Below are 27,181 nucleotides of genomic sequence, written 5' to 3'. Positions count from 1 at the left end.
CTAAACCAAGGCAACCAAAAATAAATCATGAGTTGGGGAATAAACCATGATGAAAGTCATTACCAGGATCCAGGACCAATGAATTGTCAGAGTATGCTGTTTTTTTTTTTTTAGTTAATATATTTACAGGAAATGATCCAGTATGTGTAACAACACATGTCAAGCAAACTGTAACATTGGGAAGGTGATTGATATTCAACAAACAGGGAAAGAAATCCTCTAAAAATATTTAAAATTTGTCTTCAATTTTTTTTTTGTTCTCCAAAATATAAACTATTCACAACAAAGCCAAAACTCACCTATAGGCATCATCCAATGAGTTTAACAATTAAAAATTCTGGATGTGGTTTGAATAGGTTTAAATGACAGTGACATGCTGTCACGATGAATCCTGATTGGTGCACAGAAGTTTGTCACCTTTTTCCGACTTAGCCCCGCCCACTTCAAACCTGTGAACAAGAGAGAGAAAACGACACTGTCTGAGTCTGTTAATGATCAGAATTTTATTTTATTTCAACAGATAGTTAGTTCATCATAACAATAAGTAGGGGGTGAACAGAAGTAACACTAAAATACAGAGTGCTAAAAAGTAAAAAATGAAATATAAATATTAAAAATAACTGATAATGGTCACTATCATGATAACGATGACAGCAACAACAGTAATATTAGAAATAATGATAATAATAATAATTGGCCTATTAAACTGAAGATTAGATTAGATCTGAATGAGAAAATGTTTCAGGGCCTTTAATGGTTTGCAGATATGAGCAACTCCTCCATTTCCTTTGTGCAATGCATTCTGGGACAGTAGTTCCTTCAGTCTGCACTCTGACCTCTTTGAATTTACCTCATTTGATCACTTTTCCAATGTGATATTTCTGACTTGAATTTCTGAGTTGTTTGTGGTCTGGCGCTGAGAGGCAGGAAGGTCTGAGGAGGAAGTTCAGAACCTGAGGGAGGAAAGCGAGTAAGAGGTGTCTTGAGCAGAGTTGTGAAAGCTGCATTAATGAAAACTGAAGCATCTCTTCCGGTCTCAGTTTGAGTCTGTCTGCTTCCACTCAGACATTCAGAGGCAGAAAGTCACTTTTCACACTTTTAATCTATTTAAATGCAGCTATTTATGCACAAACACACAGCGATTGTATGGAAAGAGGCGAACGCGCACACACATACACACACACAAATACACACAAACCAAACGCAGGCCGTCACTCAAAGCTGCACACAAAATGCCTCCAGTCAGGCAAACGGAGATCCAAAATGGCCGACAGATGTGTGTGTGTGTGTGTGTGTGTGTGTGTGTGTGTGTGTGTGTGTGTGTGTGTGTGTGTGTGCGCTTTGTGTGCGCTTTGTGTGCGCTTTGTGTTGACTGAGATGTTGGCAGCGCCCCAATGACGGATCCATACAGACGTCAAATAAAGCCTGCACTGTGGAGAGGAGAGAGGCAGACAGGGGCTTTACGTTTGCACCACCACTCTGCCGTGCCGCCATCTTGGAGGTCGACTTGAGAATCAGCTGTGTTGACTCTGTGTCTGCAGAACAGGAAACTACACAGTCAGACTTTGGAGCATCCGCATGTTGTTTTAGGATCATTGGCCTGAATTTGCAGTTTTGTTTTTTTGTTTGTTTTTTTTCTTTTTATTTGGAACAAGTGAAGCCAGACACAAGTGTTTCTCTTCTTTTGAATTAGCTGAATCAGGAGCAGTTGTGTCATTGATGGATTTTCATTCTGATGTAAATGACACATCTTTGCCACCAGTGTGCTGACATGTTGCTCATAGTCACAGGTTGTAAATGAGGCTATGACATAAAAGCAGCATAATGTCCACACGTCATTTAACCGATATAATAAGCGACATTTTCTCTCTTTAATTCTGCACCTGTTCTTTTTTAGATCAAACCAGGAGGATGAATTTAACACGTGTCATTTATGCGTTTATTCTTGGAGGTGAAGCCTCCGTTTATCTCAGAGCCTCCGTGTTCTGGGCCCTGTCTAACAACTCCTCAAAGGTAAATGTCAGAATAGATCGTTTTCCTCTGCGGCCGCATGGTGAAGGTTTGCTTAAAGCTGTTGAGGTGAGGGTAAAGGGAAGACTGCGGTTCATCATAGAGAGAAGCTGGCGTTGACTGGTGACAGTGAGTGGGACATGATCTGCAGTCAAACTCTTTACTGCTCCATCTACACACCACAACCTTCTCCATGAAGTGTTTTCAACCTGCTACTCATCGGGAAAACCTAGAAATAGGTTGTTTGAACAAATGACCATCACTGTCAGCTTCATGATGGTTGGAGCATTTAACACACACACAGCACGAGCAGAGCACCTGTGCCTTCACCACCGAGAAAGATCAGTAATTTGCACATCATTCTGAGGACAGTCGCTCACTTTGGATAAGTAAAAACTAAAAATAAGAAAAAAAAAAACTTAAATGAAGAGAATAGGAAGAAACCTCAGGACGACTAACAGTTAATAAATATTAGAAAAAATGAAATTAAATTAATTTAGTAAAATTAAATATGTATTTCTCTTTAATTGTCTTTTCTGTTTCCATCTGCATCTATGATTTCTGGGCTGCGACTTGTACAAGAAGGGATGAAGGGAAGCTACATAAAAACGACATTTGTATTTGTAACAAAATACCACGTCACGTGACCCAAGTGACAATAACGAGTGGTCATACATTGCATTTATTTGCCTGCACCTTTAAACCCCTCCCCTCCTCTCTCTCCCCCTGCAGCTCTGTCCGGGGGCCTTCAGGGCCAGAGCACCTCCTCTGTCAGCTCGGAGATCAAGTCCGAGGACGAGGGGGACGAGAACCTCCTGCAGGACTCAAAGTCCCTGGACCCCAAGAAGGAGGACGTCGACACCAAGGAGCTCAAAGCTATTGAGAGGTCAAGATCTAGGTAACCCCGCCAACCTCTCAGTTTGTTCGCTTCCATCAAACCCCTCAAGCTGGGCTGGGACGCATCTTCCCAGAATACACTGGGCTCAGAGACCTTCCTTGTTCCACATGTCGTAAAGGAAACCTCTCCAGGAGAATCAGAGGGCAGAAATGGACATGTGTCCATACAGCACCTTCGTGAGATAGAAGACAGAACATCTAATCAATAATATCATATCATAATAAAATAAATTCTCAATCAAGCTACAGGAACTTTATGTGGAATCAAGCATTTCTGATTGAGGTATTGATACTTTGACGTAATTAAATTATAGAAATATAATATAATAAGTGTTCAGTTGAGGTCAGTGGTCATTTGTGGAGAGAAAGGACACAAGGAAGGTCGTTAGCTCGGGCGTGTTTTGGGAACCAGCCTCTGGACTTTGATGAAGTGACCAAGTGTGATGAGAAGCAGCTAAATAAATCAGTTAATTCAGAGACTACATGAAATATCTGTGTCCACCAGGCACCTTTCTTCTTTTTAAACATGGCTGCTGTTGATCTTTCTAAATCAAAGGGAGGACTGTTGAAGAGATGAAGTGAGGTTCCTGGTGGACGTGAAGTTCCTGGTTGGTCCCGTCAGTCTCTCCATGGTCTTGAGCCTGGGTTTAACTGTTTCTCACACAGGAGAGTAGAGCCCACAGTCAATATTCCCAAAGAAGTGCTGCCTCACATCCAGGACTGGGAAATAAACACCGACAGAAACACTGAAAAAGATTATTTCTGCAGCTGGCGAGAAATGGGAAGCCTGCAGAAAAAGGGTTTTTGACATGTTTCAAAGGAATTGATGTCACATTTTATAAACGCTTACAGTTCGTGAGCTTTAGATTTGAAATGATGGAAAACATCAGAAGTGTAGATTTCCCGTCCTGTGTGGAGCTGAGCAGCCTTCATCCCTCCAATGATAAACATGAAACTAAAAGTTTATAAGGTTTTATTTTCACCCGGAGGACGACTCAAATCAGAAACATTCGGATCCCAAACCCAAAGATTGTACATGATGGTGGCGGTCATGATGATGATGATGATGATGATGATGATGATGATGATGATGATGATGATGTGATAAATGATTTTGATGATGAAGATAAGAAACATACAGCAGATGAAAAGATGTTGTGATCTCGAGAGGAAGCTGTGTGGAGTCTGAATGTCCTCAAGTGATGTCACTTGAGTCAGCGTCAGTTAGAGCTGAAGACGACAGTTTGTGTGGAGGTGTGGAGCTCAGCTGACCTCTGCAGCCTGCTGCTAATCTACAGCGAGCACAGACATTGTTATAGGAGTGTAGACAGGAAATCAGTGAAGGAGTATTTTAAATATAAGTACGGTGGCCCTGAGAGCTCAACACACTGCAACCTCCTCTCGTCCTCTTCTCAACTTTGAGAAGGTTATAGTCAACTGTGTGAGCCGCTGATATCTACGAATTTTTACTCATGTACGGTGGCCCAGATGGCTCAACACACTGGAAAACACATGCAAATAAACAAAACACAAACAAATTCAGAAAACATCTTCACCAGTTTGACAACATGTGTTTCTAGGGAACACTAAAAAGTGATGAACCTGGTTCAGACTGCTTTGTGACCTTTGAAGCTAAAAGCATTGAACAACAAGTGCAAGTGTGTCCCAGTTGGGTTCATCACTTTTTGTGATGTATTAAATCAAAAAACAAGCCACCTGAAAGATAAAGCTGACGTTCTAGCTGCTAAGAGAATACAGAGAAAACAGTCTCAACTCTGATAAAAGTGAACTTTTGTTTTCAACCATTTAACTTAATGATTTAGGATAAACTCACTCATGAAAGGAAACAGAGTCCGGATAATAAATTTAGATCAATGTTTATATCGCTTCAACTTTAGTGATTCACTCCTTTCTTATACACAGAGAAAGTCACCAAACTCCCTTTAGAAAGTGGACAATTTAAAGTTTCTTTTTGCAAAGTGAAACCATTATATTCTTAATGACAGACGGCCTGTGACCTGTGAAATATCATGTTGACATGACACATGGCACGTTAGCCCTTTAAATACCCAGAATGCCCTATGCCCAGTTACTTTGTCATGCGATAAATCACCTCTTACAAATCAGCAATTTGTACAATCATACAGCTGCAGGTTTGTATTAATATCCTACTCTACACAGGAGTATAAACTCCTGTGTAGAGTAGGTTCCTCATCCTCATGCCCTGAGGATGAGTACCTTCCTCATCCTCATGCCCTGTGTTCGCTGCTCTTTCTCCTCCTTGTCTTCATCATTGGTCACCGTAGCAACAACGACGATGAGGACCTGTCTCCGGAGCAGAAGATGGAGAGAGAGAGGGAACGGAGGATGGCCAACAATGCACGGGAGCGCCTGCGTGTCCGTGACATCAACGAGGCGTTCAAGGAGCTGGGCAGGATGGTCCAGCTGCACCTGAAGAGCGACAAACCTCAGACCAAGTTACTGATCCTGCACCAGGCTGTGGCCGTCATCCTCAGTCTGGAGCAACAAGTGCGAGGTCAGTTTCAAACAAAGACACATGACTTTTACACTGAATAAAAACTATATAAACCAGAGATACTGCTCCAGATTTATGTGATTTTATTCTCATTTATTTGCTTGTTTTTGTCACAAATAGTGACGAAACGATTATTATGACCACATGAGCAATAAATTATTATTATTGTTATTGCTTACTTATTTTACTTTCCTACGTTATATAAAATCATGAACTGGATAGTTGATGAAGTTGCACAGTTGTGATTTTATGTTAATTTGAGTTCATTTTATCCAGTTTTTTGTGCCCGACAAAATCATCCCAGATCTGTTGTCTTCTAGTCGTGACCCTGGTTTGTTCTGAAGGAAATGGCCAATAAAAAGTCCGAATTAGTCTCATTAGTCTTATTAATAATGTGACATGATAATTTACTTGGGAATAAATGTGGTAAAAATGTGAAATTTCTCACCTATGTTTTTTTTTTCTGCTGTTGCCCAAAAACTATTCAAACACATCATGGAAGTGACACTGTTGCACCGGGAGACATGTTCCTTCATTACCATGAACACAGTTTATTTTCACTCATTCCTAAATTCACCAACCTCCTGCCAAAAATTCTCACCAGACCACCAAATAAGTATTAATCTGCTACTGAAAATAGACCCCAACAAATGCAATTAAATTGCTAAAAGCTACAGTTTTCTTTCTTGTCTTTTCTTAAATTCTGTCTGAACCACCAATGTCTGCGTCTTTCCAAACTCATTCTGAAGCTTTCTGAGCTTTATTGAAACAGAACTTTGTTTTAAATTCTGTTTTGAGGTTTTGAAAGTTACAAAGAACAAGAAACATGTCTAAAAAGCTTTCACTTTATGGAGACACATCACATAGCTTTAATGAAGAGCCAGAGCAGTAATGAAAAAGTGTAAAAAATGTTTCTTTATTCAAACTTTGAAGTTACTAAGGCAAAGAGGTTAAGATGAAGGTGAAGACTTCCAGCTGATGTAGAGCTCCAGCAGCCCCAGGAGAGGGCAGCAGTGGCACCTGTTGATTGTGTTGAGTTTTTGGCTTTTTGGCTTCGGTCTCTCTGCTGAGTCAGATCCAGGAGGAAACATCTCTGAAAAGAAAGAAAAAAAAAGATAATAATAAGTCTCTTTCTCTGTCTCCCCCCAGAGCGAAACCTGAACCCCAAGGCGGCCTGTCTGAAGCGCCGCGAGGAGGAGAAGGTGACTGTGTCGTCGGATGGGACTCCCCTGTCACTGGCCGCCGCGCACCATGTTGCCGCCGCCGCCATGGGCGATGGGTCAAACCCCCTGGGACAAATGTAAAGCGCAGCAACATCTCCTCCCCCCCTGAATGGTCAGAAGATTTCACTTATAAACTAATCTGCTGTTGTACCTTTAACTCAAACCAAAGAATCCTGATTCAGAAACCAGTTCAGAAACTTTAATAATTCCATAAACTGTCACTTGCCATGAGATTGGAAATCACAGGCAAACAAAACAAGCCTCCCATGAAATTATTAGTGTATATACTGTATGTAATATTTTATATTGTTACATTTCAGTTTCAGTGAATCAATTGGAAAAAGGGAATTCCTGTTTTCAGTGTCATAAGCTACCTAAAGTGATCGATGGGTAATTAATTGTCCATCAGTTTTCTGAGATCCATTGATGTGTTGTCTGTGTTCATTTTAACCATTTGCTTTCTGCAGAATAGAATAACACAATATAGCTACAATTATACAATTTGAAATCCTGTTCTGTTATAACCACAAAACCAAAATATAAATTGATCAGTTGTATTAGGGACAGGTACATTAAGCCGGCCAGGAAAATACTGGTTAGGAAAACAATACTTCCGGTTTGGTGTCCAACTTTCAAAATAAAAGAGTAAACAAAGAGAGACTTTTACTGGTAAAGTTCCAGCTATATGAGTGGCGCTGGCAGGGTTATATTTCATAGTATGCACAAGAACTACCTGTCTGCTTGTAGGGTAACTTTAGGTTTCTCACAAGGGCTGCCACCAGTCCCATTTAATACGGGACTGTGCCAATGAATAAAATGCAGCATCCTTTATTGAATCTATACTGGAAGCAATCTCTCCCACATCCCATGTTGTGAATAATGAAATGTCAAGTAAAACAAAACTAGTTATAGTCTACAAGCTGTGTGTGCTGAGACAAAATACAAAAATACAAAATACACATAAAAGTAATCATACAGTGTGCAGGTCTAAAAGACTTATATTTGGTCCAGGTTCAAGTCCGAACTGAGGCCCTTTGCTGCATCTGCATCTGCTTTCCCCTCTGATAATAACTGTAAATCAGAACACTGCATTTCTTGTTATCCTTGATATTTTTAAGCACATGAAAGAGTGTGTATCTGCATTTTGAAATCTCCAAAAATGTTTGCAAAAGTCGGCATTAAGCAGCAACAGAGTCCCTCATTTAGCTAAATAAACAAACAAAATCATTACAAAAAATGTACACGCAGTGCATACAGGGTTACGGCTTTTAGTAAATAAATCAGTTTTAAATAGATCTGCTAAAAGTGGGTTAAAACTTACACAGACAACATTAGTTGAATTAATTTGTGGTTCAGTTCCTGACAGTTAAAGTCTGGCAGAGCTGATGATACTGTGGCTGGCTAAAAACAGAAGAGTTAGTTTCTGTCTGGTCTTGGTACATTCTAACAACAGATTGGCAGTAAGTGTGATTTTAATGTGTGACTGTGTTCGTCTCCGCTTTTTACTGAAAATGTGTTGTTTGTGTTCTTGGCTCTACAACTTCTTCTCTCAACAGTCAAATTTTGTTTGTGTTTGCATGTGACTGGAGTTAAATGTGTAACTGAGCTTGTTTTTCTAATGTTCTGTAGCCTTGAGGTATCAAAAGGTCCTTGATTAGGAGCAGGCCTTAGACAAAACCGCACATGGTTTCTTATCTGGAAAAGCTTCACAGCGAAGCTGTTTTATCTCTGTGTGTACACTGGAGGTTTGTGAGTTTCAGGTCATTTCAGATAGTTTCACAACACAGTCATGACCTTACAAAGAAGCAGAACATTTCCTAAGAATATGCATCTCCTTAAAGGGTGGTGCAGTGTTTTAAAAGAGGAAATCATGAATCCATCCATGTATGATTTTCCAAATCATACATCAGTCTTTGCATTGGCCTCCCACTTATTTCAATGATTGTCAACATTTAGGGAACTTGTTTTGTATGTCTTACATTATAGGCCCAGATAGGGGAAGAACTTGAAAATGTTCCACGGTGGTGCATTCAGCAAAGTCAGAAATCCAAAATGCATCTGCTGCTGGAAAGCAATCCATAAATGACGGATACAGCATGTGACACAAAGATAGTCCGAAAGTTTTCAAACATAGCTCACTTGATGTTTTGACTTTGGTAATTCTGTTTCTGCTTAGCAACAATGCACCAACAAGGAGTTTTCAAAATGATCTTTATATCACTAGTCTGGTCAAGACTGGTCAAGATAAAATCATCAAGAACTACTGACCGAAGTATAATGATATTTAATGTGTAAATTCATGATCACCAGAGGATGAATCCTAATAATTTGGTGGTTTTTGAGCTTTCCTCTGGCATCACTATCAGTCCAAAACATCCACTTGTACAACAGAAATACCAAATATCCCAATTAGAGGGAGCCTTGGATTATACTGAGCACATTCATGATCCCCAGAAAACCCCAGTGTAATAAAAACTTCAACCACTAGGGGACACCAGTAAGGCTTTAGAATTAAAGTAAACATTTTTTTCCATGTGCGTGTTTGTGTGTGCAATGTATTAATTTCCTTTTCCTCCCTTCTTTTATTGTTCTCTTTGTGCCTCCAGGTCTAAGGTGCCAGAGTTCATCAAGATGATGAGTGACCACTTCCTCTGACGGCGTTTCCATGACAACCCAGCAATCGATCAAACCCGTTGTTGCTTCTGCCTGACCAATCAGATCAGCCTCTTTCTCTCCTCTCATCTGTCGTCTCTGATCCTCTTCTTCGCCTTTGTTTCCTTCTTCTGTCGAGAACACAAACTGCAGAGTCACATTAGTCGCTTTCATCACTTTGCATCTCCAGCTGAAGTGAACTGGATGCTACTTTGTGGAGACATTAAAATGGCCACTGTAACATGGCTGCTACAAAGTGGCAGTTAGTGGGAGCTTTTCACACGAAGTGACAGCAATGGACAAAAGTCTTTGGAATCACATCATCCAAGAAATTGTTCTTGTACTACTTGTTTTATCAGCATTCCCAGTTTTAAAGAACAAAAGGGTTCTATATATAAATATATATAGTATATATATATATATGAGAAAAGGAAAAAAATGATGAAAACTTGTTAAAAAAAAAGTGCAACTGGATGCGGGCAGTGAGGAGGCTAGGGGTCGGAGATGGTTGTTCAGAATGGAACAAAACATATCACAAAGTGTTTTAAGAGATTTTTTTTTTTAAAGCAACATTGCGCAGCTGTTGTTGAACGCAGCTTCAGCGCATCTCTGACTGAATGGCAATCTAACGCCACACTGTGGATGAAGCTGTGCCTGATCTCCTCTTGGATGCAAACCAGTCAGATAGATACACACGGAGAAGCAACACAAACAAAACTGAAAAAGAACAGGAAATTTCCAGGAAGTATCACAGAAGCAGGCTGCACAATCATACATCCCCTTACAAACCACACATCTTCAAGTATAAAATAAATTGATGAAGAGATTAGGAAGCAAAATCTGTTGTGACCCAACTGCTTTTCAGAGATGTTTGGAGTTCACAAATGCTTTTTGACTATCATAGATGCCTAGAAATAAGCAGGGCTAAACAAGAAATAGGGGCAACACGTTCTTTCCCTTCTAATGCATTCCCTCCTAAACATTTAGATTGTAAGTGTAGAACAAATATGAACATTTATGTTTATGTATTTGCCACATTGACTTTCTCCAAACTGCAAAATTGTATAAACTGATAAGTTTTCAGTGTAAACACAAATACAAAAAACCTTTGAAGGATGTACCCAAATGGCCCGTGTGTATCTACTGGAAGGAAGAGAGTACTAAGAGAATCAATCAATGAATCAATTGATCAGTCAATCATTGGGTAACTCCAGAGGGTTTGGGGTGTTCAAATTATTAAAGGTATTATATTATTACAGGAGAAAGACGGGGAGCAAAAATCATGCAGTAATGCAAAAGTGTACTTCTAAATGTGGCAGAAAGGCAAGGATTTTCTTGACATCTTCATCTGAAATTGTTGTTGAAGGTTTGTAGTGGAAATGCAAAAATAATTACAAAAAGAAAGCTCTAGAAAACATCCCAAATCAAAGTTCTTTGTTGGATATTCAACAGCATTGGCAGAGCAGCTACAGTTTGAGGCTAGTGTTCAAACTTTTCTTAAAATTGAAGGATTACCGGGCAGATGGTTGAGAGGATGGACAGATCAAGGAAAAGGCAGATAAATGGAAGGGCAGATGAGAGGGAAGAAGGCTGGACTGAGCACTGAAGTGAATTCTATTCCATGTTTAGCACATTCCCTGAATCACAATCGCTCTACTTGAATTCAGTGTTCCAGATGTCCTGAAGGCCTGAACTACAGGAGGTGGGGGAGTCATGGAAGGGGAAAGCAGGATTGAGGGCAGGCCATCATCCTGAGGAGTTAGAGCTTATGGGAGAGAAAGACAAACAGAGAATCCAGAGGTCTAAATGGTGATGACGCTGCAGGGGAAGCAAGGGAACAATCATTGGGGTGAGGGGTGTATAATTTTCTTCTGGGGGCCAAGCAGCAGTAGTCAAAGCATTCCCGTATTGGATTTACTAGATTCCCTCATTTCCTGGTTTAGTGCCTGTCCAATCATAACCCTAAACCTCTAACCCCAACTTCAGACTTCTCCCCTGACCCAAGTACCAACCTTGGGGGGGCTTTCTGATTGACACTTTGTGTTTGGCAAAATAACAAACTATGTCACTGTTGAGGTGTCTGTAGCTATGGCTATTTGCGAAGTGTCTTTAACTGCTTCAAGTTTCATTACAGTCCTTTTTATCTTTTACCTGATGGTGTTGCAGTGATAACTGGTGAAGAGAACAGGAACTGGAGCAGGAAACTGGGAGCAGGAATCCTGCAGTTACAATGGGATTCCTGTTAGAGAAGAAGACAGGGTTGGTACAGGAAACCCATGGTAGTATTGGACAGGAGTTAGCAAAAGGATTAGATAATTAGTAAAATGATTAGATAGGATTAGATACCTAGACCAGATGGGCTTGCAGCTGAGTCAAACAACAATTGGTGTTCCAGTATGTCAGCAGACTCTGACTCATGTGTACAGCCAGATTAGGCAAAGTTTCAGATTTTGGCTAGCTTGGACAACATCAACTACAGTTAGAAGCCCTCAGCTATCTTGGGCCAGTGTTGGTCCCAAGAATTAAACCAGAGTATTCCACTGAGTCAATCATCCTGAGTCGGGTATGAGCTCAACAACCAGACATGCCTGAAGTGGGCTGCTGTTGGGCCCAGCCTTTTTGCTCATCTTGGTTTGCTCAAGATGCATGACAATTCAGAACGTTCCTTACAAATATGCCTTTTTGAGTCAGTTTAAACCAGTTGTCCTCCACCAATCAGTCTACATATAAGAGAGGTCCAATCCAATTAACCAATAATATCCCCTCAGAATTTCAAAGTGGTGCCTCTCATACATGGATTTAACCAGGTTTCTTGGGTAGAAGTTCTATGATCTCCATGATTCCTGAGTGCTATAGGTTTGGGAAGGTCAGGACCAGAACACAGTGAGTGACAAAAGTCATGACTGCAAGCAGGTGAAACCAGGAATAACTTAATCAGCTCCAGATAGGTCAGGAAGAAGACATTATAGTTAGTTGGAATATCTGCAACAACATCCATTGTTTTCTAGTGTCAGTCTGAAAGTCCCCTTTCACCCTCACCCCAAATTAAACCCTTCTCAGTCCAGGCCTATGTTTAATCCCCAGTCCTGATACTGTCTTCTCTGCTGACCCTAGCCTTATTAGCCCTGAACGAGAGTCCTAGCCCCTCTCCCCGGCCTCTTGTCCCACATAAGCGGTCCCACAGATGCAATTTGAACATTCACACTTCTACCAATGTGCCTTTTTAGAGTTCATATCATTCGAGTTACCAGAGGAGGACATTTACCTGGTCTTTTAATAGGATGCAAGCTTAGGGAAACCTGTTCTTAGTCGTTAGGTTCTATGCAGTCAGGTTTTTTACCAGACCTGGGAATTTAAAAAAAGTTAAAAAGGAAAAAAAAGTATTTTTTGGATAAAAAACAAAACTGTATTTAATGTACTGTACGCTTATATGTAAGTAGACAGCGTGTTCTGGCTTTAAGCCAATGGGACAGACGCTTGATTTAGCAAGACAAGCCCCCGTCCCAGTCCCCCCCCCCCCCCAAGTCCTCCATAGCCCCCTCAACCTCACTTTCCTGTTCCAAGCCCCATCCCTGTTTCCATAATGAACAACGCGTCTCTTCTTGTATTATAGCTTATCAGCTTTTTATCAATATTTGATCGGCTTGAACATAAGCCAATGTAGTCTTCAGTACAAAGTGTGTGGTTGTATGTTGTAAAACAGATTTTCTTTCTTTTCTCTCTCTCGCTCCGTTTTTTAAGAAGAATCTTTTCTCTTATTACTTTTTCTTTGTCTGTTCTGGTTTACATGTCTATTACAAAAAATGTAAAAAACAAAACAAAAACAAAAACAAAAAAAACAATACAATTCTCTGTCCGACAGCATTGTTCTCTGTCGGTGGTCATTTTGACGTGGTTAAAATCCTACCCAATCAAAAGGAAGGCACGGAAACTGGAAAAGAATCTATTTGAATAAATCAATCTATATATAAATGTACAAAAAATATATACGATATATAAGGAGGGTGCCGTTTTCTGTTATTTTTTTATTTTCTGTTGCAAAGCAGTGTTTGCTTGGGGAGGAATTATTTTCTCAAAGACTGAACTGGCAGAAGTTGGCGAGGCCCCTCAGTGTTATAAATTTTCAACTGACTTTGTTGTGTTCTCTGTTGTTGCCATGACAACACCCTCTGACTAATACGGCACCCTGCGCAGGACAAAATGGGACTGGAGTACCATCAGCTCCATTTACTGCTATCTATCCAAGGCAACAACACACAGACGTTTGTAAATTGTATGCAACAAAATGGCAAACTTTACCATTATTTTGAAATTGTGTATGTAAAAGTTATATTTTTACATGTAGACTGTTGTTATTTTGTGTTTTAGAAATATGTTGTATCGGTTTTTTTTGTTAAAAGATGAAAAAAGTAAAATTCAGTGTGTGTTGAAAAAATGTGTCACATTGAAAATGTAGTGAGGTCAAAAGTTCCAAAATCTTTTTTTTTCTTCATTTTTTTTTTTTTTTATTTTTTTTATTTTTTACATTTGTTTATATCTGCGGGGAACATTTTTGAGGGTTTAAGGGAGGAATCATAAATCATAAAAGATATATGATATTTGTTTAATTCTCCATGCCTCATGACATTACCATTTTTAATTGTATTTTTTGCAGAGAAATGTGTAAATAGTCATAAAACATTTTCTGTGGGGTTTCTGTGGGGTGAGGGCTTGCCAGTGAGAGGCGATGATGATGAACTTGTTTTGAGTTTTAGTGAGGTTGTATTCGTCCGGTTACAGTAACCAGGTGCCAACTTTTAGTTTCGGTCAGTGGTGCTCAGTACTGTATGTGGTTTTGGTTGCCAACCATTTGAGGTGTAAGTCAAATTATTTTCTTTGCTTGCACCAAGAATCAATCCCGTCAGAGCCGGCACGAGCCATCTTTGGGGCTGTGTGAAGGATTTTTTTGAGTTAATAAAATCATTTACAGAAAACAAAAACAACTTTTAAACCTAAAAGAAATAACTGTTTTTCTTATGTAACATTCAAATTAAATATTGATCAAAACACAGCATACAAGAACTCTAAAATACACAACCTAATGTTTAATTGCTTAAATTACGAGAACAGCTGAACCGAGGTACCCAAAGATCACTCACATGTTCAATTCACTTTGTCACCCCCCAGTGGCTGCAGGCTGGCTCTGACTCCTGTGCATTTATTTCTGTCAAAATGGCTTGTAAATGTTGATTAAATGAAAGACCCTCAGTACCTGATTCAAGATTAATATATGGAAATTTTGTAAAGGATTGGAGCGTTGCTAATATAAAAAAGCAGGTCGTCAGCAAACAATCTTATCAGCTATTTCCCCAAAAAGATATCAGATCATGTGCAAGGCAGTTTCAGTCATTTCTTTTTAGTGTTTGCCATTAAAATTTAGCTTTTTGTCAAAAGGAAAAGCTGCTTTGAATTGGACCTAGGTTAAACACTAAGATTGAATCTGTCAGTGTAAGTGCTAAATGTATTTTTTAAGTAATGTTATTTTTACGATGCTTCATTTCATATTTTCTCTTTGTTGTATAATCAAGTCATCTCCCGAATTACAGTATCTTCATTTTTATGTTACCCCTGATGTTTCTATTAGCCATAATGTTAACTTTTCTTTTCCCTCCTTGTTGTACATACACACCTCATTTCTCTTTTTCAGTGACTGTGCCATGAGCTTTGTAATCTGTTACTCTGTACCAGTTTTACTGCAATAATGAGTTGAATTCAAAATGACCACTCCTGTCCTTTGTTTTCCGAGCAATGTTTCAAACAGGAAGCATTTCTCCTTATTCTCATGATTGCTAGCCCCATTTAAATGAACAAATACATCTGCGTACACACACAGAGATTAGCACTACCCAACATCAGTAGCACAACAAATCTGAAATTTGGTGAATTTATATAACACTAAGTTTCATTTATATTTTTCCACACACAAGAATTTGAAAACATGTGTCTTGTCACAATGTCTTTGACCTTTATATCAAAAAGCTTAATACAAATGTCCACTGCCAGAGGAAGGAATACTTTAAAACCCCTGCCATGATTTTAGTCTTTTCTTTATTAGGATTTATCTTATGACATTAATATTTTTCTAGTTTCATATTCATACATCATACAATTTACTGTTGTTTTTAGGCCTATGCTTACTGAAGCACACTAGTATTTCAATTTGTATTAGGTTGTGCTGACAAAGGCATATAAATTGAGCTAAGTTGAGTGAATAATTTATAAAGTTGACAGGTGGTATAAAATTGGGGAAGAGCCTGAAACATACATTTTATCATTTTTGAGACAATCCATCTTTTAGGGTTCTAACCAAGTCTGTTTTACAAAGCAGTATTTGAAGTTCAAATGTATGAAATAATGTGCTCTCAGTGTTCTGTAAAGACATGGTCAACACTAGCAGCAGTAAACTTAATCAGTTTTAAACATTTTACGTTTCAGTAAATTCTGGATTATTGTTTTATTGGTTTTTCAACTGCCATACATTCTTACCCAGAGTCAGATCAGAAAATGAGTATCAGTTTTATCTCCAGTGCAGAGACCAGTCCAGGATGTGTTTAGCGTAACTTAGCACAAAGACTGAAAGCAAGCGGAAAATATTAGCTTTCCATAAAAATAATACATGTTCCAAGCATTCCAAAACTGTGTAGATTATTTTACTAATTAGCAAGTTACACCAATCCATTCTGTAGTCAGCTGTGTTTCATTGACAGTAGAGTTAGGAAAGCGCTCAAACCTGGTAACCGCACTATGAGGGCAGAACTTGCAGCATGCAATCATTGCTACAACTGTTCAACTGCTAAAGCTACAGTGTCTCAGTTTTTACATGTTTATTTTAACACATGTTCAATAAACAAGATGCAACGTGTAAATCAGACAGTTTCCCAGTTGAAGCTGATTTTCAGGAAGACAAACCAGATCATCTACTGTATTTGGTGGTGGTAGAAACCTCCAAAGCAAATAATATCCAAACTATGTGCATGGCTAGATACCACTACATCTATGTAAGACATTTTTGTTGGGTAAACTGATTGTTTAAGAGGAGGATGGATAGTTACTGTGCAATAGATTTTTAAAGATTTTAATTAATTACTTGGCCCAGAGTAGTTTGGTTTCTCCAGCAAGAAGAATAAGGCTTAATTTGGCCTTGATTTAATCTAAATTTATGTTTCAGCCTAATCCTTTGTGCTGTTTAAACTGCTTAACTAGTTCCCTGAAATTAATAATTTGTGCCCTGGAATTACTAGATAATGTACTATTCCTTGAATTAATTGTGTTCATCTATTACATTCAACTGATATGTCCACGTCCTCCCAGCATTCTCACTATGGACACTTGGTTTGAACAGTTTCTGTTTTTCACAGAAGTCATCCAGTCTGAACAACCACACAGGTTGTTTTATTCCTAACCTTTCATACAACCCATAGGAGCATCTCCTAAAATTGTGTCCCTATGATGGCAAGCATACCAGACCTTCATCATCAGGGTAACTATAAAAACATGCAAATAAGGTTGTGGAAAGTGATACATAGTTAAAAGAAATAATAATGACTATGACGCTGGTTTCAAACAGGAAACACACAGCAGACTCCTGTGTTAAGAATCTGTGTTTTGTCCACCCCAACCTCCTAACATGGCCCTGTGTACTACATCACCTGACCCCCCTCTGTGCTCCAGTCATAACTACTGCAGCAGCTTGAGGTCTTCAGACAATAACATGAATGCATAAATATGAGTTTTAATAAGCAGCTTTCACAGACAACTTGTGGGCTTGTTTTTACTGGTCTCATTTTACAATGATCCAAGAAATGTGTCGATTCAAGGGGCGTAACTTTTGTAAGCTGACCTATAACAACCTGTACGGCTGCGTCCAACTCATCCTCACTTATCGCCTCCAGATGCCATGTCTGCATTATTAATCCAGCCTATTAAGCTCTGATTTGTCAATTCTATCTCCAACTGGCTAAAGGAGCCATCAATGAGAGGACCAGATCACTACACACACCAGAGGTGTGGGCGGTGATTCAGAGGTTCTGATCTAGGATATGACTTAAGCATTTTCCAGCAACAATATGAGCAAGCACTACTTGACTCATCTCCCTGTCATTTGTCATTTTCAAAGACATGCTTCATTTTTCAGTATTATACTCATCATGTGAAGGTGAAAACACAATAACTGTGGCCTTTTTCTTTCTTCTTGTTCCTTGTGATGCAAGTCAGTGAAGAGACGGAAAAGAAAAAAAACCACCCTCCATTACCCTTCTGTCAGTGCCTGGGCTTTCTGTTTGAGCTTCCTTTGTCTAGTGCTGTTTTAGGGTAGACTTAGTGCACCCTATTATAGAAGCAAACTTTAAACTAACTCAATCATTTATGAATACTTTTTTTTGTTTGTTTTTTGGGTTTTTTTTGTTTTTTTTTTCCAGAGGCAGTCTTTCTATACCAATGATACTGACAAGAGTAAGTGAAGAAAAAACTAAAAGTCAGATTATTGTATGAAAACTACAATGAAATATTCGACTTTGTAAAATTTTTGGAAATATTCAAAAGTGACAGATAAAAAGAATTTGATAATTTGTATTTACTATATTCAAATATGTTTTATCTGAAGCATGTGTTGTGGAAGACAAGCCTGTGTGGTTTCCTGTGTGATGGGTCACAGTTAGAGGATGTCCCATCCCAGCCGGCAACAGATCACAATATAAATATCAGAAAAACATTTTTTTTAAACCACAGGAGTACATTTTTTTTCCAGTGTATGGCTGAGTGCCTCAAATCTTTATTTCTATGTATTTTTCAGTGCAAGTGTTATTTTCTACATTTCCATTTTATTAATTATATTGTATTCCTTTACTTTGTTTTTTATGTCCTATAATTATTATTGTCCTTATGGTTGCTGTTATTGTTGATGTTGTTATTATTACTCTTTGCTTTTATTCCAGATCAGTTGAGATGCTGGGAAACAGGTCCTTTTTGCTTTCTGTGCTGAGGGTTTTATTCTTCCTCGTACCAGCCCAACAGTTGGCCGTTCTTTGCCTGTTGGTTCTCATCTTGTAGTGATTCAATGACGTTCATGTTCATGACCGTTCTGTAGCAATAAATGTGCCATTTTTATAATGCAGCGCTGTGAACGCCTCTTTCTTTTAACTCTTCATGGCATGGAGGGGAAACGACCAGTGAAGGCACCACGCGAGGCTCTGAGAACTTCAGGTGATAGTTCAGGTTATTTGACCTGGAGTTGTGCGAGGTAGTTATCTATATTACCTGCAGTAGATTTGGATCAGCCCACTCCCAGTTTAAAGAAGCAGCCAGGAGGTCCAGCATAGTCATTCACAAAAATATGTTTTACACTGACAGAAAAAAGCCAATATCAGTTAAAGTGTACGCTTTATTTTGGATATTTTCACCACTTTATGTTGCCATCAAACAGTCCATTCCTTTTGAGCTACAATTTTTTCAACTGTTAAACTGCCACACAAGTGCACCTAGACTTCTCTCCATCTGAGTCAAACAGCTGATCTGTGGACTAGTTGTGCTTGTGTGTAGTAATACAGTAGTTCTTTTCTTTCTTGGTGTATCATTGACAGGTGGAATAACATATCTCACTCAGATAAACACTGATCTATAATACTACTAGTGGTCAAACACTGTGCAGGGTACCTTTAATATTTACTTGACTACATTTAAGTGCACTTGCCTCTTCTGTTTTGAGACACCTTTATGCATATTTAAGTACAACTGATCTATACTAATGGTAGACTTTTTGTATGCAGTTTGGTGGTAAAACATTTTAATACAGTATCGGTGAATTGGTGACATCTATTCTTAAACATTCACAGGTCTATGGGGCCTCATTAAGCAACATGCATCAACTTTAAAATACACATACTTGTAGCTGAACGATTTTATTTCCTTCAGTCAATAAGAGCTTGTTGGCTCTATAGCTGAGGCTGCAAGGCCCGAGGATGTGCCAGCAGAGTGGGGCTCTCCACCTACCTCCCAGATGCCAACATGCAAGTGCCGAAAACCGCAGTTCTTCAAATAGCTGCTTTAGGCTGGCTCCAACGAGTCAATACCCATAGACTCTCAGGTTAAAATGCTGTTAACAGCAGGGTACAAAAACAATTTTGATCTCTTCCTTCATGACGACTGTAAGGGGGTTGAATTTTTATATAACTTTAAAGTTCTGCATAATTGAGGGCATGGCGGGTGAGCATATGTTTTCCACCGAAGTCTCAGCTCCAGATACACTCCAGCTCTTTGCCCATTTTTGGATTAGCCGGGAGTTTGGCAGAGTCAGCTACTGCCAAGATGGCGACGGCTGAGCAGCCCACTGTTAGTTTCAAAACCGCTCCTAAGAAACCTATGGGTGACATCATCCAGGCTACATCCATCTTATAGTCTATGTTGTCACCATTAGCTTTACAATTCTTCAGGGCTGTTACAACAAGCTAACTGTTGCATTGGCTAACACAAGTAGCTAACTACAGCTTGATAAAAAAGGGAAACATAAATTTGAAGGAAGGAAGTTTGGAAAAAGCCTGGATAAAATGTTTTTTAGTGAAATGTTCAAAAGTAGTTTTCAATTTGCAGGTTATAATTTATTTTTTTAATATGCTCCTCCTGTATGAATCCATACAATAGAGAGGTGGAGAATTGAAGAATCCCAGTGTTTTCACTCCACTTTGTTTGTGTTGGGTTGTCTGTCTCCAGGTGTGGCGATCCTCTCTGGTCCTGACCTGCTCCTGCTCCTCCTCCTGAGTGCAGAGCCAGCTCACCTGCTCCTCATCATCTTGTCCAGTCACTCGTCACCAGATCAGTCTGTCTCATTACCTGTGTGGTACTATGTTAATGTCTCTTTTGATTAACATTTTATCTCCTTTGATCCAGGATCACACCCCTCCTGTCTGCCACTCCCATCTCCCAGCCTTCAGCTTTACCTGCTCTGCCTCAGTTTCCTTTACAGTAAGTCCAGTTCAACTTGCTCTGCTTCTGGGTCCACTGAACAGCTACTGATTACAAGACAAATTTCAATCAATCAAGACTTTATTTGTAAAAGCACTTTTCATGCAAACAATGTGACACAAAGTGATTTACACAATAAAAACAATAACCACCTCCCAGGTAGCTCTTGAGTTATTAAGCAACATTGTCTGCTGCCATCAGGTCTTCAGGAAGACTGTCCCAGAGACGTGGGCCGTAGTCCATAGATGCCTCAGTGTGGGTTTTTGTTCCGATAAAAGCTAATTTAAAAAAAGAAAATTGGTTGTGAAGCAGACAGGTAGCCAGTGCAGAGACTTTAAATGTGATGTAATGTGGACTCCCTTTGTGGCCTTAGTCAACACATGTGAAGCTGAGTTTTGAAGCAACTGTAGTTGAGATATACTCTTCTCAGTGGGAGCAGAAAACAGAGTTGATCCTGCAGGTCATAAAAGTGTTCAGTAGTGTGTCTGTGTTGGCTTGAGAGAGGAAAGGTTGCACTCTGCCAATATTCATCAGATGATAAAATGCATTCTCAGTTATGTTTCTGATGCGAGGCTTAAAGCTGAGCTCTATGGCTGAAGATGATTCCTGGGTGTTTCGCTTGTTGACGGGGGGTTTAATGCCAGTGTTCGCAGTTTTACATTGAGTTCAGTTTTGTCCTGATTGAGCTGTAAAAAAAATTATCTTTCATCCATCACTTTTATCTAAAATAGAGTTGAAAAGGGCAAATTTACCGTGAGTAATCAGGAGACACTGCAGTGTAGGGCTGTGTGTCATCAGCACAGCTTTGGAAATTGATACTGTGATGTCATGATGACGTTTCCCAGAGGCAGCACCTAAAGGTTAAAGTGTAGGAGTTAAAATTGAAACCTAAGGAACACCACAATTTATTCATCCATTCATCCATTAACTGGTCCAACATTTGGACCAATCAGACCAGGTCAATCAGACTGATCTACTATGTCAAAGGCTGTGTTTAAATTCAAAATTCAAATACCACTAACACTAATAGACAATTTTTTCCATTTTCATACTGGAAATAATCATTGGACCAAAATGATGTCAATATTGTATTCTGGTTGTTGATTGGTGGGGGAGGACATCCTCCATTGACGCATCATTTTACGTGTTTTGACCAATAATAGATCAGCATGAAAAAATTATGTACATTAAATTAACATAAGAGATCCCATCCTAAGGAGGCCCAGGCTCACTGTTTCCCCCGTTCTCAGTGTTAATGCTAAGCAAGGTTATATCTTGCGCAATATGTAAATTACAAAGTTTAACAAGAACTTCTGAACGTCAGGGCTCTTTGTGTTTTTCCTGTGTCTGTGCAGGTTTTCTGTCACTGCTCCAGTTTCCTATGAAATGAAGTGACTCAAATTTTCCCAAAGTCTGTGACTGTGACTGTGTCTTTATCCCTTTGGGGATAGGCTGCATGCCTCATGTGACCCTGAACAGGATACGCACATTATAAAGAGGACAAATGATTTCAGTTTCCGTCTGGGCCTTTAGATCTCTGTTTATTAGGATGATTTATTAGCTGGAGATATCAAGTGGTTTGTAATAACTGCTGTGACAATCGGTATTTTCCACATTCTTCTTTTTCATCTTCAGTCTCCTTTATTTTGCAATATCAGCACACCACAAACCTTTAGATCTCCACTAGTTAGTCCACAGCTTTTTCTGCAGCTCTGGAGTTTTCTGTTTAATTCAGAGAATAAATGAAGTCCCTGCTTGACACTAATCCCATGTGTTTACAGGCTGTATGTTTCCAGCCTGCTGCAGCAAGCCTGGACAGGTTACACATCACGTCATGCATTTAGAGGAAATGGTTTTTCAGTTGAAGGGATCACCTCCTGAGCTCTGCAATAAAGCGACGCTTTGTTTTGACTCATCGAGGTGGTTTCATCTGTTTCTGCCTACCAGCACTATGAATGACGTAATTTTACTCCATGCCGAAGGGAAAGTAGTTTATATTTTAGTCAAGGAAGTCTATTTTTTATCCAAACCTTTAGAGGAACATGCATTTCCTCTGTCATTCCAGGGATATTTTTCCCACTGTAAATTTCCATTTGAAAGTTTGCCTTAAATGATATTCCCGGTGTTCCTCAACATAGAAACACCAGAGACTGTGATATCATGTTTTTCTGTTAGAAAAATCCGAAATGCTTTGTCATTGCGCTTCAAAGAAAAATCTGTCATCATCATTACAGAATTTATTTCCTAGAGAGCAAAATGAATCTTCTGGCCCAACATACGCCTGGGACCTCGGAACAATTCTGGCCCATATGCTGCCACATCCGGGCAATCCTCCAGTGTTGGATGACAGCCAGAGGATTTTCTGTGTATGTGCCAGAATTGGTCCATATGTGGAAGAAGCATCTGACAATCATGCTGTATATGGGCCAGACTCGGGCTGTAGACTGGGAGCTTATCCTGGGCCAGAAGAAACACAAGCAGGTGGCCAAAGTGCAGGTTTCTACACATGGTTTTGCAGTTACAAAAATAAGCTTTAACTTTGACTGTGAGGAAATGTATTTATTTCCAAAACCTTGGATGGCTGCAATATATTGATTATATATTTGTGTTTATAATTCACACAAAAAGGAAAGTGTTAAAACAAGAAGTTGTGGTTTTACAGAGTTATCCAACCTGCCCTCCAGGCGTAGCTGTACTTTCACTAGGTTTTCAATCAACGGTAATTACCAATGGTAATGGTATCTCCCTCTTCCATCGTAACAGAGGAGGAGCGGCCTCGTCTGTCTCTGTGGACCAGCCTTTCATACACTTATAACCAAATGATGACAGGTGCACGTACTAACCTGTAATCTTGACGTAATCTTGAAATAGTGGTGGCATTTGGCCTGTTTTTCAGCTACAACATTATAATAATTATAAGTGACTATATAAATCAGAGGTATTTGAAATTGTTGCTTCTCTTGTGAAAAACTGACTCTTAATAAAGGAATATGAAGGAAAATCAGCCTTTAACTAAACTCATTCCAGCTCTGTGTTGTTTAGATTCTAACTTGGTCTTGAGGGAATTCATGTCATTAAGTGTCAGGTTGAGAGCTGGAGGTTCAGATTTGGACGAAGCCATGACACCTCATTTCTGTTTTCACAGAGGGAAAATGATCCCAATAAATGACTGAAGGGTGGAGGTCTGACCTTTCCCCCCTCATAAACACTGACCAGGTCTCTGCTGATGTTCACCTGATGGGTTTTTTCCTGCACTGTTGAATCTGGCAGATTTTCTGTCACAAATCATCGGGTGTGGCTGGAGGATGTTTTCCAGTAGGTATGCTGAACTGACATCATCACAGATCATCTTTCAGATTCTTTGATTTTCTTGTTTGGGCGACATGGAGTTACCAGCTACATGAAAGAATTACATTACTGTTGAAATTACTTTGTTTCCTTTAGCTATACTTAATTGTCCAACAAACTGTCCAAACAAGGTGTTGTTATTTTTGATTCTGAAAAATCCCAGATTACATTAATTTGCAGTCGGATATTTTAAAATGATTTATCCCTACCAAAGACAACAGTATAGTTAATATTTAGATAAACAACAATTCAATCTCATTGATCCTGCATGAATATTCATAGTAATAGTAGCAGTACCAGAGGTAATAGAAATACAAGTCCGAACTATAATTAACAAAACAGGTCAGTGGTCAGCTCATTCACAAACCATTCATTTGAGCTTTTGCAGATGTGGCTCCCACATCAGTAGATTTAAGATTTAATTTTTTTTGTTGTTGGTTTTAAGTGAAACTTCTTAACAACTATTGGATGGATTGTTACAGAATTATCATATATTTATATTCATGATGATGATCATGATTCATCCTAATGACTTTTGTATTTGTTTATTTTTTTTCCTGTTTACCATAGAAGTGTCAGATTGCAACATTTACAGTATGGTTAAGTTCTGCAGAGCCACTTATTTCAAATGATGGAAAGATCATGGTCATGATTACAGGAAAGAAGCAATGACTGTTGTCCAGAGATGAAACAATACTGTATCTCATCTCTGGTCTTTAAATGAGACACCTCTGCATCCACCCACTCCACCCTCTTCAGTCATCAGTTTCAGCCATTTGAACAGACAACCTGTGGTTTTTCTAGACAGGATTATAAAGATATTAATAACAAATGTACAGCAGAAGAAAAAGCTGCAGTAAAGGCAGAATTAAGTAGTTGTAAGGTACTTGAAGTTGTAGCAGTGCATTAGCAGAATTAGTAGCATTTCATTCACTATCAGTGATTTCACCAAAAGAAACTGGGCTGTAATTCATCAAAACATTTTCCCTCCTTCTCTGTAACAATAATAATAATTGGATAAATCAAATGTATCTGCTGTTTCTCTGGGACCCTTACAAACACAACATCAGTGTCTCTACTATGATACTGAGAATTTTCTGTGAACTCACCTGCAGATAAGAATAAACCCAGAACAAATCATCTCTTTGACCTGTCACACTCCCCTCTTATTTGTTTATGATAGCGTTTCTGTCCTCGTACATTGCTGAATGAGGTGTTTTGCAGTTTTCGTGTTGGTCTTTGTGTTGGTTTTAGGATTATGCTTTTTTGTGTATGTCATCATTCACGAAAAATCTGTTTTCATCTGAGCCACCTGGTTAAATAAAGGTTGAAGACAGAAAATCCCTCCACAGAAGAGTCAGTTTCAGTCTGAATGTTTTTTGCCACACTATGGCTCCAGGGATGGTAATGATTGTCTGTCTTTCCATGGTCCAGACTGAAATATCTGAACAACTATCACATGGATTGCTTTGACACTACGTACATACATTCATGGTCCCCAGAGGATGAAGTAAAAAACTCCTGTCTTTCAGGTCAATTTTTAGTCTTTAGTTTCTATGACCAGATGCAAAACTATTATTCCAATAAGCTTCAGCTAGAATTTGTTTCACGCTAATTAGCAAAATATTTAAATGCTAACATGCTAAACCACAGTGAACATAAAAATATACCTGCTACACATCAGTATGCTAGCATGGTAAGAAGATTGACCACACTGGAGATCAAAACTGTTCATTGTCATTCCAAAGCGTGCTTTTATAGAGTGGCGGAGATGTAATATTGTTTTGAAATGGGACTAACAGTGTACATTTTCAGACAATCTCTCCTGGAAGAGAGTCGTAGTGTTACAGTCGGTTGTTCACATGAAAAGTGCCACAAACATTTAAACCAAGAGAGGCAGAAGAGAACGCGAAAAAGAAGCTGAAACACTGGCTGAGTGTGGATGTCGGATTGTTGGTTTATGAAAGTTGCAGAGATGTTCAGACACAACACTGCCAATTAGACATTTTACTATTACTCCATAGCCAGCGTTAGCATTAACAGCTATTTACTCATCAGTAATGCCAAGAACTTCAGCTTTTGTTGCATTCACAAGACAACGTGGTATAATATGTTCTCTGAGCAGAACTACTTCTTCATGGCAGACTGGACAGTACACTGACTCAGTATAGGAAAGTGACAAGAAGGTTCAACTAGCTGGTTAGCATGCTAACTTCAGAGGGATAAAGAAGTGATAGAAATAGAAGCAAAGAGGGTTGCTTTGCACCTCTGGAGACACCTGTTGCTGAGTAAAGGAATGAAACTTGATGCTGAATGCAAACTTTTCTTCTTCTTTCTTCCGGTCCGGAGTCAAACCGGCACTCGCCTGCTAAGAGCATCTGCTCATGTGGTACGGGCCCAAACCACTCCGCCATCGGGCCGCCCCATTTGACACCAAATCTGCCTGGAACCAATCAAGTTTGTTCCAAAATGCATCAATTTTTTCCAGTGATGGACATGACAGCCCCACAAATTTCAAGGCAAAATATCTCTATCACCCCTGGTGGCAGGCAGCGGTATAGGTGATAGGAGCCTTACTGATAAAGGCTAAAAAATTACATAAATTTTGTAAGAAAATTAAAATATCAAAACAACAATACATTAATGAGGCCAAAATGTAAATCTTATTTAATTTTATTTTAAAGTCTGTCCCCCACAGTGTCTGCCGAAAAAGATTCTGGCCCTTCCACAAATGTAGTTGATGACCCCTGTAGTAATGGCAAAACTTACAAATATTTATGTCTATATTTATATTTACTGTCACGCAGAAGATACAACAACATGGAAGAAAATGGAAATTAAAGGTTGTAGTGACATACACAAACACAAAGAATTAGAAAAAGAGAAAAATCTATGCAAAAGTAAATTTAAAAAAAAGAAATCTTCTAAAAATAATGCTGACTTATACTAGTTCAACTGCATAACTGTGGAAGTACATCAGCTCAGATGTGTTATGTAAGTTATTGCAGCAGTGTGAGATATCAGTGTGTGAGTAAAGGTTGTCTCACTGGGACACTCCCATCGGCAGCATGTTCCTCTGTACTGCAGTCACACCCTGAGCTGCAGGTGACACAACAGGACAGGTACAGCTCTATGTTGGCTGATTCACCACTATGGAAGACAAAGCAGACGTGTGAGATGATGAAATTAGTTCAGCAACAAGCAGCTTATCCTTTTGTTGGAAGGATCATGTTGTTCATGCTCTTTATTGAAGCTACATCATGTTTACACTGAGTCAGACATTCGAACCAAAGAGTCATTGTTTTTATGGCTGCACCACTCTGTCAAATGGAAATACTCAACATCTTTCTGCACTATTTTAGACACAATTCCAGCCTGACATATTACATATTTAATACATATTTACATATTTAATATCCAACATTCAAAATCAGCAACAGTTTAGAGTTTTAAACAACAAGAAGATCTGAGTCTCAAACTGACAGTGTTCATGTCAGTTGTCAGTTAAATTGCAAACCTA

General features: G+C 39.1%; 1 protein-coding gene across 11 annotated transcripts in view; it reads left to right on the top strand.

The window, feature by feature from the left end:
* The window catches only part of tcf4 (transcription factor 4), a 238,751-nt gene extending 220,282 nt beyond the window's left edge, over positions 1–18,469 (top strand). For 6 of the 11 annotated variants that reach the window (XM_071466341.1, XM_071466345.1, XM_071466338.1 and 3 more), the window contains 4 exons: positions 2,743–2,908; positions 5,214–5,443; positions 6,593–6,743; positions 9,273–18,469. In XM_071466341.1, coding sequence (XP_071322442.1) covers positions 2,743–2,908; positions 5,214–5,443; positions 6,593–6,743; positions 9,273–9,321 — 596 coding nt within the window. In that variant the 3' untranslated portion in view covers positions 9,322–18,469. Of the gene's footprint in view, positions 1–2,742; positions 2,909–5,213; positions 5,444–6,592; positions 6,779–9,272 lie in introns of all 11 variants that reach the window. The other 5 variants (XM_071466348.1, XM_071466337.1, XM_071466347.1 and 2 more) reach the window with 3 other exon arrangements.
* Positions 18,470–27,181: the final 8,712 nt, after the last annotated feature.

The sequence above is a fragment of the Trachinotus anak genome, unplaced genomic scaffold (assembly GCF_046630095.1).
Source record: "Trachinotus anak isolate AG129_WGS33_773 ecotype Australia unplaced genomic scaffold, CSIRO_AGI_Tana_v1 ptg000028l, whole genome shotgun sequence".
Taxonomy (NCBI): domain Eukaryota; kingdom Metazoa; phylum Chordata; class Actinopteri; order Carangiformes; family Carangidae; genus Trachinotus; species Trachinotus anak.
The sequence above is the reverse complement of the archived record's forward strand: the minus strand, read 5'-3'. Positions and strand labels throughout refer to the sequence as shown.